Source organism: Pteropus vampyrus, unplaced genomic scaffold, assembly GCF_000151845.1.
Source record: "Pteropus vampyrus isolate Shadow unplaced genomic scaffold, Pvam_2.0 Scaffold239, whole genome shotgun sequence".
In the NCBI taxonomy this organism is placed as follows: domain Eukaryota; kingdom Metazoa; phylum Chordata; class Mammalia; order Chiroptera; family Pteropodidae; genus Pteropus; species Pteropus vampyrus.
In genome coordinates, this window is record NW_011889020.1 from 114,655 (window position 1) to 128,069 (window position 13,415).

The 13,415-nt window shown below is 67.1% G+C and overlaps 1 protein-coding gene across 1 annotated transcript in view; it reads right to left on the reverse strand.

Moving 5' to 3' along the window:
* The window catches only part of LAMA5 (laminin subunit alpha 5), a gene marked incomplete at its 5' end in the record, with an annotated part of 47,923 nt that overhangs the window by 30,670 nt on the left and 3,838 nt on the right, over positions 1 to 13,415 (reverse strand). The window contains 5 exons of the mRNA XM_023519895.1: positions 2,362 to 2,461; positions 2,563 to 2,733; positions 2,817 to 2,935; positions 3,665 to 3,782; positions 11,564 to 11,716. Coding sequence (XP_023375663.1) covers positions 2,362 to 2,461; positions 2,563 to 2,733; positions 2,817 to 2,935; positions 3,665 to 3,782; positions 11,564 to 11,716 — 661 coding nt within the window. The remainder of the gene's footprint in view (positions 1 to 2,361; positions 2,462 to 2,562; positions 2,734 to 2,816; positions 2,936 to 3,664; positions 3,783 to 11,563; positions 11,717 to 13,415) is intronic.

Genomic DNA, 13,415 nt, shown 5'->3' on the forward strand with positions numbered 1-13,415 from the left:
GGTCAAAACTGTAAGACAAGAACATTCAAAGATTATACCCGAAGGAATCTAGACATAAAAATGCAAGACAATGAAAAACAGGTATGTGCAAGACAATGAAAAAGAATCCATCCGGGCTTCCACGAATGACTGGATTTAAGGCTCAGTGGGTGGGCTGCATGGCAGGTCGATGCAGCTGAGGAGAGGCTCTGTGAAGGGGAGGACAGAGGTGAGGAGTCCAGATGTCCCGAGACAGGAGGAGGCCACAACCGAGATTCCGGAAGAAAAGAGGCAGAACTGGGGAGAGCAGCAGGCAGAGAGCTCACGGCCCGGAAGGGTCTTGAACGAGTGAAGACACGTTCTCAGATTCAGAAACCGTGAGGGAGTCCGCAGGGCACTGAGGGACGGTCACAGAAACACGCAGAAGGGGCAGGGGGCGACGCGGGAGTGACAGCGGACTCTCCCGAGCATCTCGAGACACCGAGAGACAGCGAAGTGACATCTCTGGAGTGCTAGGATGGCCTCCCCCCAAACATCGTGCAGTCGGCTGGAGTCTCACCGAGGGAGGGAGGGAGAAGCAGCCATCTGCAGTGACTCGCAGACTCGTGGAAAGAACAACTCAAGGGTGCAGCTCGGGAAAGCGTGTCCCCAGGACCGCAGTGAGGTCCCGGGGACAGACCAGCGGGAAGCTGGGGGCAGCGCTGAGGCAGCCGCTGCTGGCTGCCCGGGTCAGAGCCCTCAGGCCCGGTGTCAAGCTGCACCTGGTTAGGTCGACTGTGCCTGATAAGCAGGGGCTGAATGGTGTGTCTCCCCCAAATTCACATGTGGAGGTGCAGCTTGTGGGAGGCCACCAGGGGATTAGTGTCCTTGTAAAGGAACCCCAGAGAGCAACTCTGCCCCTCCCAGAAGCCCGTCATGTGGGGGCGCAGAGAAGACGCCCCCGCCAGCCTCCAGGACTGTGAGAAGCCAGCTGTTGTGCTTAAGCCTGTCTGTGGCATTTTGTCACGGCAGCCAGAGTGAGCTGAGGCACACACGTGACCCCCAAGTCACGGGGAGAGGGGGGAGAGGGGTTCAGCAGAGCCAGGCAGGCAGCCAGCAGTGATGGAGGTGTCGGTGCCGCGGGTGGCAGACAGTGTGGGTGGGGCCGGAGGTGCCCCCTGCAGAGGTGGCCGGGAGCACGGGGCAGGCTGATGCTCCAGGACCCTAGTGTGTGATGGCAGCTGGGGACGATGCACGGCCCCTGCAGGGTGAGCTGAGCGCAGGCCACGCCCAGGTGCAGGTGAGTCAGGGTGGATGCCCGAGACGTCCCAGCAGGTGTGGGCAGGCCCGCCTCTCGTCTGAGCGCGACCTGGCACCCAGCGGGCTCCTGGCCCAGGCCTCACGTGTCTCTGCCTGGCACTTGGTTTCCCAGAGCGGGTGTTGGCTACACTGCCAACACAGAACCCATGCCTGTGGGGGGTGCCCGGCTGCAGGAGGGGGTCCAGGAACTTCGCTGCAGCGCACCCCTCACAGGCTCTGCTGCGCCTCTCAGCCGTGTGCCCAGCCCCGTCCCCGCTTACGGCCCACAGCACTCAGCCCTGCGGGCGCTACCATGTTGGGTACATGTCTGCTTGTTCCCTGTCTCCCCAAAACAGGTGCTCCTGGGGCTGGGCTGGGGGCCCACCTGTGTCCCCAGGGCAAGGACAGTATCCAGCATGAGTTAGCTCGACACACAGCTACAGAAGGAAGGAAGAAGAGAAGGGATGGAGGGAAGGAAGAAGCGGGGAAAGGAGGGGGGAGGGGGGAGGGGGAACAAAGAGGGGAGAGCAGGCCTGCCGGGAGCAGGGGGCGCGGCCCGGGCCCAGCGCTGGCAATCCTGGTGAGTATGCGCTGTGGAATTTAGGGCGCCTGGAGCCACATGGGCCCACAACACCTACTGCAGCTTATTAAAGATGCAGATTAGCGGAGGGAGGGGCTCACGGCGCCCTGTGGCCCGGAGTCTGCTGCCTGCGCTGTGCAGGGCACCGTGGGGGGTGGTGGTACCCTCAGCACCCCCTCAGCCCCCAACCTCTGGGCCTTGGCCCCGCTTGCGGTGGGCAGTGGTGGTCGGGGTGGGGGCAGCAGGGGATGCATTGTGCTCTGAGGGAAGGTGGGGTGGGCACACTGTCCGATCCGGAGGACAGGGACGTGCAGCCTCAGGCCACTGCCTCCCTCTGCGACCCCCCCACAGGGCCCTGGACTTCCCCTGGGGTGGGCGGGGCAGCTGGCTGGGGTCCAGACAAGAGCCTCATGAGGTGCACATGGGAAACTTGAGCCCACGAGGTGGCAGCCAGCACCGGCCACGAACCAGGTCCCCCCCCACCCCCGGGCGGGGCAGAGGGGCGGGGCGGGGCTGCGGGTCTCACCTGAAGGGGTCTGTGGGGTCTTTGGCGTCACACACATCCGCGTGACCGTGGCAGACGCAGCGACCGCCAATGCTGATGTCCTTGATGCTGTAATAGTACTGCGCCCGCCAGCCGTGAGCGCGTGGCCGCCAGCCCCGCCCCGCCCCGCCAGTCCGTGTGGCCCAGACCCCCACGTGGCCCACCCAGCCCGCATGCTCACCCGGCGGGTGACGGTGGGGTCCCGCAGCGCCTTGCCCATGAGGTGGCCCAGCAGCGTGTTCGTGCGCAGGAAGCGCAGGCGGATGTTGGTAGCTTTGGTGAAGTCGCGCAGCAGGGGCGAGTAGGAGAAGTTCATGGCCCCAGGGCGCCTGTTCACCAGGGACACCACGACCTGCGGGCAGTGGGCGTGGTCAGGCTGCCACCAGAGCGCACCGCCAGGCCCCGCCCTGCCCCGCCCCGCCCTGCGGGGCCCACCTCGCCGTTCTCCAGGGGCACGATCCGCGAGTACTCCGTGGTGCAGATGACGTCATCGTCCCGCGTGATGCGCTCCAGCGATGGCGCCCCGAACCGCTCGAGGCAGTCCCGCTTGGAGGCTGCGGGACCGCGGGAAGGTGAGGGTGGACTCCCCACACCTCATGGCCTCGGCTGTGCGGTGGGTACATGGCCCTGCCTGGATGGTCACCGGCCGCCCCCAGGGCTTTGCTGGAGAGGGTGGCACTCTGGCTGACAGAGGGGCCTCCCTGGGAATGCACCACAGGAGCCCAGGCTGCCCGCCATGCCCCAGCCTGGCGATTCGGAACTGGCCCACAGGGCACGAGCTGTCCCTCTCTGCAGAGAACAGGGCCCCGGGATGGCCCCCGATCCCAGTGCTTGGGGGACTGTGCCCCGTGCTCCTTCGCAGGGCTGCCTGCCCCACTGTCAGGCGTGGAGCGCTGGAGAGAAAGGTGGCCCAGGCCTGTCCAGCCGCAGCAGCGCCAACAGCTACACGGCTGGTCCAGGTGACACATGACATGGCCGGTCAGTGAGCATGGCCCCGTGCTCCTCCGGGCAGGCAGCTAAGCCGCTCAGCAGCTGCCAGAGCAGGAAGCCAGTCCAGAGGGAGCCAAGAGACAGCATGGTGACTCCGGGCGCCACCAGCCCCCGGACCTAGCCGCGCCCCACATTGGGGACGGGAGCGGCTCACACCCCCTGCCCCCCGCCACCGCCTTTGGGGATGTGTACCCGGCAGTCCTGACCCATGTAGAAGCCGAGCCCCCGAGAGTTTGCTGCTGACAGCTGCCCCAGGGGACGCCCCAGCCAGCCCCAGGCTCGGGGACACTCACAGGCGAAGAACTGCCACGGCTGGTAGGTGAGGCCGAAGTCCGTGGACCTCTCCAGCACCCACAGGTCTGGCCGAGGGGCGTTGGCAAACTTGATGAGCACGTAGGCCACGTGGAACACCTGTGGGGGTGAGGGTGTTGACGCCCGAGGCATCTGGAGGGCCACCCCCGCCCCCTGGCACGGGGCTTCCCGCTCCCGCAGGGGACATCTGTGGGTATGCTGAGGGCCAGCTGGCTCGGGGAGCAGCCCTGGGGCTCGCTGACCAGCCCCGGCCACTGAGGCCTTCACCGGACACTGCCTGGGTCTGGGGGTACACACACGCACCCAGGGCCCAGACCCGTCTGCCTCCCCATCTCTGCCCCGGGAACCCAACAGCCAAACAGGTCCCTGGGCTCTGAGGCTGAGACAGGCCTGGTGGCTGCGGGGGCCAGCCGGGGCATGTGGGGGGCAGCCCGTCTTCAGGGCCCAGCGGAGGGGCTGGGTGAGAAGACGGGTGACCCCCCAGCTGCGGTGCCAGGGTCTGGGCTGAGCGGTGGCCAGTGTCCCCAGCTCCCAAGCGAGCCTGGCCCCCTTGCACAGCTGCCGGTGACCCTCCCACCCTGTACGGGGCCCATTCCAGCCTCACGTGGTCACTATGCCGTCATTCTCAGAGCTAACTCAGAACCTGCCCCTCCACTTACTGACCAGCCCTGGCCACTGAGGCCCCCGGGGACAGGTGGCCTGGAGCAGCTGGGCCCAGCCCCGACCATCACAAAGCCCCAACAGGGGAAATAGACTGGAAAATGGGAAGCCGGGCTCCCCCTGCCAAAGGCATCTCCTATTCAGCTCCCCAGGGAACACAACACAGCGGGGGTCTCATGTCTGTACCTGGGACCCATGACTCCAGGGCACAGCCCAAGGGCTCTGGGTCCACTGGGAACAGCAGTGGCTCAGGCAGAAGCACCTGCCCATCCCGTAGCCTCAATGACAAGGCTGGGCCCCCCAGACCCCTGGGAGGGCGGGCACGTGAGCAGGCTCCACCCTCGCACCCCCGCATGCATCTGCCGTGCCCGGCACACATCCCAGGCCCCCACTCTGGGCTCGGCCTCCCAGGCCTCTTAGCTCACAGGACCAGTGAGTCCCTCCGCCTTGGCCCCAAAGCCCAGGGGACAACGAAGTTGGATGGGTCATTGTCCAGGCAGGGCGAGTGGAGGGACACAGACCGCCCTCCCAGCCTGCAGGGTGACTCTGAAGGGACAGTGAATCCCCGGCGGCCCAGCCCTCGGGAGGCACACGCTGCTAGGAATGCCGGTGGGGGCAGAGTCCCAGGACCCCGAGACACGCCTGTTCTGAGTCCTGCCCTTCCTGGAAGGTCTGGTGTTCACAGGGACAGGCACACATCAAGCCAAGTGGCCTCTCCCCAGGGTGGGGGGTGCAGCCTATTCACCCACTGCCAGGCTCTGATGTCATCTTCCTCTGTTCCGCCCGGTTGGGGGAGGGGCATGAGCCCCTAGAGGACAGATGCTGCACCCAGCCAGCACCTCGGCCAACCCTCAGGCATTCCAGGGAGCCCTGGGGGACCTTGGGTGGCCCTTGTGCCAAGAGGGGTCTTCGTGAGGAAGGGCGGGCGGGGGGGGGCGGCTGGATGTCTGTGAGTCACGGACACAGGCTGCTCAATCTCCTGGGGGTGGGGGGCCGCAGCACACCCTTACCAAAGGGCCCCCCCCAGGAGACTGAAGGCTCCCACTGAGCCCCCTGGGACCCGCCCCCGCCTTTCCCTGAGTGAGGCCACCAGGCTGGACCCTCCGCTGGCCAGCTCTGTCCCTCCCCCAGGTCGGAGGGCCGGGCACATTCTTCCCAGCTGAGAGCACTTGCACAAATACTGATTCGAAGGCCAATCGGGCAGGACGAAGCGGCTCGGCAGCTTCCACCCCACCCACACGCCGGGACGCAGTCAGAGAGACCCCTGCTTCCTGTCCACCTGGTCGTCTGCGGGGTCTCCGGACACGTGGCCCAGGCTGCAGGGGAGAAAGGCGTGTTCCCAGCGCCCTCCACCTGTCCCCAACCTGATGCTGCTCCCAAGGCCACACGGGGCATGCCCCAGGAAGGGCGCAGACCCCTAGACCCCTGGACACGGCGCCCGCCCCCACCCCGCCTGGCCCACCTCTGACCTTTCCCGCTGCCGCACAGTTCTCTGCAGAAGGAAAAAAGTCTTTTAAAGCAAAAGTCAAACAAAAGCCTCCTGAGTTATTTTTAACAATCGGGCTATTTTGGGGCAGGCATACTTCCAGAACAGCAGCCGGACTGCCTCTCGGCCCCCACACCCAGCCTGACGGCAGAGGGCCAGGGCCCCCCAGCAGGGCTCCTGCCCCCCGACTCCTGCCTGACACGCCGGAGCAGGAGGCCCGGGGGGGATTCTAGGCATCAATGGCTGTGTGACCCCTGGGAGTCACTCCCGTCCCCGGGCACGGGGCAGCGGAAAGACAAACACTGTAGAAGTGCAAAGACCGGGGGCCGGGGCACAGCGCCCTCCGAGATGGAGCGGCAGCGCCAAGAGCCTCGCGCGGAAAGGACCGCTTCCCCTACAGGTGGACGGGCAGAGGCCAGCAGCCACCGACCAGGGCCACTGTGAGGGCACCTGGGCCACACCACACTCCGGTGTCCAGGGACAGGGGTGCAGGGACGGGATCTGGACAGACGGGGAGGTCTGAAGGGAGAGAGGTGCAGAACCAGCAGGGTCTCTAACCCCTCGGGAGGGGCTGGTGCGGAGGGCGACAGCTGGCCAGCAGCCACCTGGGCTCAGCACCCACATCGCTGAGGGCAGGGCCGCAGCCGGAACCCCCAGAGTGCAAGATGGTCAGGGCCAGCACACCTCACCTCTGCCTTGGCCCATCTCAGGGCCGGGGAGACCCGGGCCAAGCCCTTGTGCCCCGAAGGAGGAGGGGCCCTGCCCCCACCAGCTGGCCGCCGGCAGCGTGAATCACCGGGGCAGCCGTGACTCAGCCGTGGCCCTGCAGGAAGCAGCCCCCCTGCTGACTCCCAGGGATGGGCCGGGGTCCCAGCCCGTGGCCGGCAGAGGCAGGAAGCCCCTCCTAGACCAGGCGTCCAGGCCAGCTCCCTGGCCATTCCCCTCGGAGTGAGCACTGGGGTACCCAGTCCTGGACCCCCTGGCCCAGCCCCTCCCCCTCCCGCTGGCCCTCGCCCGTGCTTCACACTGTGGGCAGAGACCCCATTTGGAAACCCTGATAAAGATAACGCCACAGCAGGGCCGGCCAGGCCTGGGCAGGCGGGCGCGTCCGCCAGGCCCCCACCTGGGTAAATAAGCACGGCCCACAAACCGGGACCAGGGAGCCCGAAAACTGGCCACTCATGGACATGGCTCCAGGACAGCGGGGAGTGGAGAGGCCACCGCTGGGAGGCAGAGTAAACACGACAAAGTGGAGGACAGGCGGGGCCCAGGGACCAACCGCTGGGCGGGTGTCCCACGCACAGGTGTGCAGAGGAGGGGGCGGTGCTGGGGCCTGGGCGTGGGCCGAGGGGCCCCTGACGGGTGGGTGGGCAGGGGCTCACGGCCTGGAGGGGGATTAGGCCCGGCCCGGGGCGTCCTGCTCCTATGCCCGCCTCCCCGCAGCCCAGCCCAGGTCGGGCCAGATGGTCAGCCCCCGGCCACAGGAAGTGGAGTTTACCCCAGGGGGACCCAAAATCCAAACAGTTTAGTCTCCGGTGACTGGTGCCGTGCACGGAGGTCAGGACCATGAGGTTTGTTTAAAAACACAAAAAACGGGAGCCTTTTGGAGCCGCCAGGGCCCAGGGGTCCAGCGTGAGGTGGCGGGGGAGTCCGTGTGTGCCCAGTGGGCAGACGCGTGCTCCGGGATGCCGTGTAGGGCGGTAGCAGGATACGTGGAGCCAGGGACAGAGGGCCCTGTGTCCTCAGCAAAAGGACGAGCAGAGAGAGGCAGGGTTTTGCTGATTCTCACGAGGAGGGACGGGGCCTGTGCCGGAGGAGGGGTGCCTCGGGCTGGCCACCCAGGGTCCGCCCGTCCTCCCCCAAGGAGCCCAGCTCAAGGGGCTATGTCCGGTCCAGCCCCCACACCTGTCTCGGATGCTGGGATCTGTAATCAGAGCCTGGCCGCCATCGGCTACACTTCCTGCCGCTCCCCTCAAATAACCCCACTGACCCTCCTGGGTCACTGGCCACTGGCTGGGCGCCCAGCCGGGACCAGAAGGCCTGCCCAGGGAGGTCCGAGCTGGCCAGCCTCTGAGGGCGTGCCACTCGGAACGGGGGCCGGGGGGCGGGCAACCAAAGCAGCCCATGTGTTGGAGACCCTGCCGAGGTGGGAACCCACTACCCCACCCCAGCCCGAGCAGGTGCTCCCACCCCGCCATGCAGAGAGGACAAGCACAGAGGCCAGACGGCGGCTGTGGCCAAGCCCCACGTCTTCCCCAGACACCGGTACAGGCTTGTGCGTGTCAGCGCCATTTCCCCAGGTGGCCGGGGAGTACCCTCCGCCCCCGTGCTGGCACCCCACCAGGGCACTGCTCCTCAGCATCCCCATCTGGTGGGTGGTGACAGCACCCCCCGCCCCGCCCCACTGTTCCCTAGGGAGGGCACAGACCGTTTCTAGCAGCCAAACGACAATTCCGGCCTCACCGTCTACCACCGCAGCCTACATCCCAAGGCTGGCCGCACGCAGCCCCCCGCACCTTCCCCTGCTGTACCCCTCCACAAGCCAGCAGCACTCCTCACCTGAAGCCAGATCTGGGGAAGGGGGGCTGCAGCCACAGGGCGGGGGGCCTCCCTCACGGCCAGGCTACCAGGGAGATGTGTGGAAAGGGACACCCGCCAGCCCTAAGTCACCCGCCCCGGTCTCTAAAACCACTGGGCTCAGGGGACGCAGGGCCGCTGGTTGGGGTAGGGCGCTCAAGTCAGGCCCTCCCTTGCTGGATGGCCTAAGCCTGGACAGTCAGAAAGGACCCCCCCATCCCCCACTGCCCTGGGTCCAGGGAAGGGAGGGCCCGAGGCGGCAGGAGCCTGCGGGGCGGGGGCTGATGGGAGATAAGCGAGAAGCTCTGGTCCCTGGGAGGACCCCAGGTGGGCCGCTGCCAGGCACTGGACACTGTCCCCCAGCTGGCCATGGAGACTTCCTGGCCATACTCAGAAGAGAAGCCCTTCAGGGACCAGCACCCAGTGAGGCTCAGGGCAGGGGCGAAGGGCTCCCGGGCACGGCCCACACGGCGAGCAGGGCAGGCCCCTCCATGCCCGCCTGCCCGCCAGGACCCGGCTCCTGGAGCCCACTTCTCCACCGGCAATATGGGGAGGAAGAGGGTCCAACGCTGCCCCCTGCCCAACGGGAAAGATCAGAACAGGGGGTACAGACCCTGGGAAGCAGGCAGGCTCCCTGTGGCCACACAGGCTGCCAGCCCCCAGTCCCGGCCACCTACCAGGCATGAGCTGGGGCCGCGATGGCTCAGGCCTGCTGGGCAGGAAGGCCGCCTGATGCGCGGTGCCAGCTGCCCCCCCCCGCAGGCATCCGCTCAACGCCAGAACAAAGGCCGTTGGCAGCATGCCATGGGGAGTGCCCGGCCTGCCGCCCGCTCACCCGCTTCCCAGCGGAAGCCCCAGCCCCACCCTGGGACCCTCGCCTCCGAGTACTTCCCGAGGCAGAGGGCCCAGTCAGGGGTCGAGACCCGGACTCCCTGGCGCGCCCCCAGCCTAGCCGGGCCCCTCCCCCGGGCCCAGCTCGCATCTGCACCAGGAGTGTGCTGGCCTGGGCACTACTGTCACCAGACCTGGTGAGGCTTGAGGGCACTGGCCCCAGGGTCCCTGCGAGGGTCACGTGGACACGCTCCAGGCCCAGTCCTGCGAAATGCCTCCCAGTGCTCAGGCCCAGCCACCTCTGTCCGCTCCCCAGAGCCTCCACTTCCTACCCTGTGTGGGGCTCTTCTTCCCCAGACCAGGCGCCGAAGGCAGGGCCTGGTCTCTGTCCCCAGCCCTGGCCAGTGGGGACACCCAAAAGGGATCTAGTCGCCGCTCGCTGGCTCAGTGAAGAAAGGGCGATGACCTCCCCAGTTTCCACGGGAACCCCGCTGGACACCTGGTCCACCTGGTCCACCTGCTCTGCCCAGCTCCAAGCGCACGTGGGGCCGCCACGTGCTCCCCTCTCCCGTCCAAGCCGGCGGCCCCCAGGCCCCCAGCAAGGCAGGGGCGTTGGTGGGTGCACATGCAGTCGGGGGCGGGGAGGGACAGGGAGCTGCAGAGGGGAGAGGTATGGGTCCGCAGGGAGGGTGCGGGGAGAGGGGAGAGGGAAGCTTGGCCCGGTGGGTGGGGGTTTGATCTGCCCCCACACTTGGAAAAGAGGAACTTCGTGTCATTGTGCAGCTGGGGAACAGGCTGGGAGGCAGGTGTGCACGCCCAGCGGCAGAGGCCCAGGCCCAGGTGGCACGGCTGGGTTCAGACAGGTGGACGGAGGCTCCAGGGGCTCAGACCCAGGAGGGGCAGGGGCCGTGCGAGCCCCAAATCAGCCCACCAGCGTGGCTCGGGAGAGCACTGTGCCCACCTGCTTTGTGGCCACTCAGGGGTTGCCATGGAGACCGGGCCACAGTGCTCCCAGCTATGGCCCTCGCCCCTCCCCCATCCTGGCCAGGCCTGTCCCACCAGCTCAGCAGGAGTCCCCTCTGACTCGCCTACCCGCCCACAGGCGCCCCTGGGGCAGCGCTGGAGAGAGAGGCCCAGGGTCACACAGGGCTTCGAGGTCCCTCCTGGGGACAGAAAAGCATAGAGATGGTGAAAACCCAGTGAGCAGAGGGCACTGGGGGAGCCCCACCCACACCTGGGCCAGATAACGCCACCACAGGTGACACCCCGAAGACAGGGAGCCCAGACAGGCAGCTCCCCTCCCAGGACCCCTCCCCTCCCCCAGTCCCTTCCCCCCAACCCTGGTTGCTTCTCCCTCCCACATCGCAGCCCATGCAGGGTCTCCCACCATTCCAGGCCACCTGTTAGGACTTGAACCGCTCCCTTCGCCGCCCACCTGCCGCCGGGCCAGGCCCGCAGCCCTCCAGGCAGGGCCAGGAGGTTCGCTGACTGGTCTGCCGGGCCTGCCCACTTGCCTGCCTGAGCCTCGGGACTGCGGCGGTGGGAGGCTCAGCCAGGAGCAAAGCTGGTCAGCTCTGGCCTCCAGACCTGCAGTCAGTGCTCCCCCCACCCCTGGGAACAGGGCAGGGTCTGGCAGGATCCATCTGTAACCCGACTGCAGGCAGGTGGGCCTCATCACCTGCCCCACCCATCCCAGGAGACAACAGGATTGCTGACCTATTTCATAGCCCAGGACCCCGAGGCAGGCACCTGGGCAAAGTCACACAGAGAGCAGGATGCAGACTGGACCTGGGTCTGACCTGGCCCAGTGCCCCAGGCAGCAGGGTTCCTCTGTCTCTGGGGACTGCCTGCCCCCCCCCCCTCCTGCCTGCACAGGGCCAGAGGGAGCAGGCACACCTTGCCCTACAGGCACGGCTAACCCGGTGGCCTCTGCGGCACAGGTATCCTGGGAATGTGCAGTCCGGAGGCCCGCTCCACATTCCTGGGCCCCTCCCACACCCCGGCGGGCCTGGCTCCCGGCAGAAGGCTGCCTCAGAGGAAGGCCGGGGCTCCGCATTCCCACTGCCACGGTCACCCTGTTCTCCCGGGACCGCTAGTCAGCCCCACCTCCCGTGTGCTGCAGGGATGTGCAGAGAACACACGAGGGGGTCACCGCCACGCCTCCGTCCGTGCTGGGCCTGCCACCAGCACCCCGTCTGTGCCAGGCCCCCCGCCACAAGGGCTCGCTCAGGGTGGGGCCCAACCCAAGTCCACACTCCAGGGGAAACTTAGGGCTGCGAGTGCAGAGGGGGGGACCATGGCGGGGGTAGGGTGGGGGACACTCTACCTGACCCAGGTCCAGGGTGACGTTGACCTCGTTGTACTCCAGGCCGCGGGACAGCGGTGGGCTCTGCCACCAGCGCTCCGTGCCGTCGATGGCATTGCTCACGGGGTGTGCCCGGTTGCTGTTTGCAGCCGTGCAGATGTCACAGTACTGGCCCTGTGGGGAGGGAGTGAGTGGTCAGAGGGCTGGGATGGGCTGGGTCCCCCGTCTCCCACCCATCATGCCCCTGCCCCGATCTCTGGACCCTCGTCCACCAGTCACTCCTTTGCTCAGCAAACCTCCAACACGCCTGACTCGGGACTCGGCTTCTGTGGGAGGCGGCCGCACCCACCATGGAGGAAGCGGGCGTGGGGAACGGGGCACCTGCTCTAGGTGGGAATGCCAGGACTGGCCTCCCTGAAGAGGCAGCATCTGAGGGGCACACCGTGCACTCCAGGCGGGGTGGGGCGGGGACTGTCCATGCAAAGGCCCTGGGGCAGGAGGAGCCACTGAGCAGAGAGGGAAGCCACTGTAGCTGGGGCTCGGGGGATGGGCCAGTCGAGAGACAGGTCTCACCCTCCCCCCAACAGACAGAAGGCAGGGCCACCTGGAAGCCAGGGACAGGAATAAGCGAGCCAGACCCCCTCCACCTCCAACGGCGTCTCCCACGGCAGCCCTGCCAGGCTCTCACCCAGAGCGTCTGGGTTAGGGTCCCCAGAGACATGAAGCCGAGCCACCTGGCAGCCTGCGAGGCCTGGCCGCAGAGCAGAGGCATGTGGGCAGCCGGCAGGCAAGGCCTGGACCTCCTGGCTCTGCCGCTTCCGAGCCCTGGGACCGGGCCAACTCACGGCGGCCACTGAGCCTCAGTGTCCCCATCCAAAGAGCAGGGGTAACGCTGGCACCTGCTCAGCACCCCAGGATCAACAACGATCCCACTCTCGGCCTGGCAGCTGCTTCGGTCACGGTCCGGACACCTGCCAGGGGCCTGTCCTCTGGGGGCACAGAGGGCTCCTGGCAGCAGTTCCTGGCCCGCTGTCCCACTTGGGGAGGAGCAGGTGCTGGGAGCCTAGGGTGGCGGGGCTTGGGGCAGGGCCCGGCCCTGGCTGCTGGCAGAGTAGAGGCCCAACCCCCTCTCCAGAGGAAACCAGACCTGCCTCCCTCCCCACACAGAGGCAGCCCTCGGGGACCTGGCACCGACTGAGGCCTGAGAGGCCTTGTCAGGGAGAGGCGGCCACCCTGCCGCCTGCATCCCAGGTGGGATTGTGGGTGTCCTGTCCTCACTCCCAGGCCCACCGGCACAGAGAGCCCCCGGCCCTCGCGTGCACCGCGTGCCCTGCCTCTCCAGACGCGTCTGCCCCCGGCCTCCAATGTGCGCCTGGGCGGGCGAGACCTACAGGTGGCAGAGGGGGCTCCTGGACCCCTGGTGCTGGGTGCTCTGGGTGACCCATCTCAGACCTTGCTCCTGCCTGAGGCCTTTGCACCCGATCTCATCCTTCAGCTCAGATGTCACCTCCTCGGCGGCGTTCCCGCCCAGCTCTAGACCACCTAAGACGTTGGCCTGACACCCCCGGCATCACCCTGCCTCATCATTTACCTCCAGACCTAGAATTGTCCGGCTATCGTTAATTCTGTTTACCGCCTCCTCCCCCACCACGGGGGGCAGAGGGTCTGCCTTGTTCTTAACTGCAGTCCTGAACCTGCCACCCGGAGCTGCCACACCCAGGGGCTACTGCAACGGGGAACACCCAGAGGTGGCATGACCTGGGTGGACCGGGCCGCCAAGCTCAAGTGGTGACCCCTAAACTGGAGCCTGGGACTCCAGCTTCAGGGCCTGTGGGAGCTCTCAGAGGACAAGCAGAGGGGCCAAGGCTGTCAC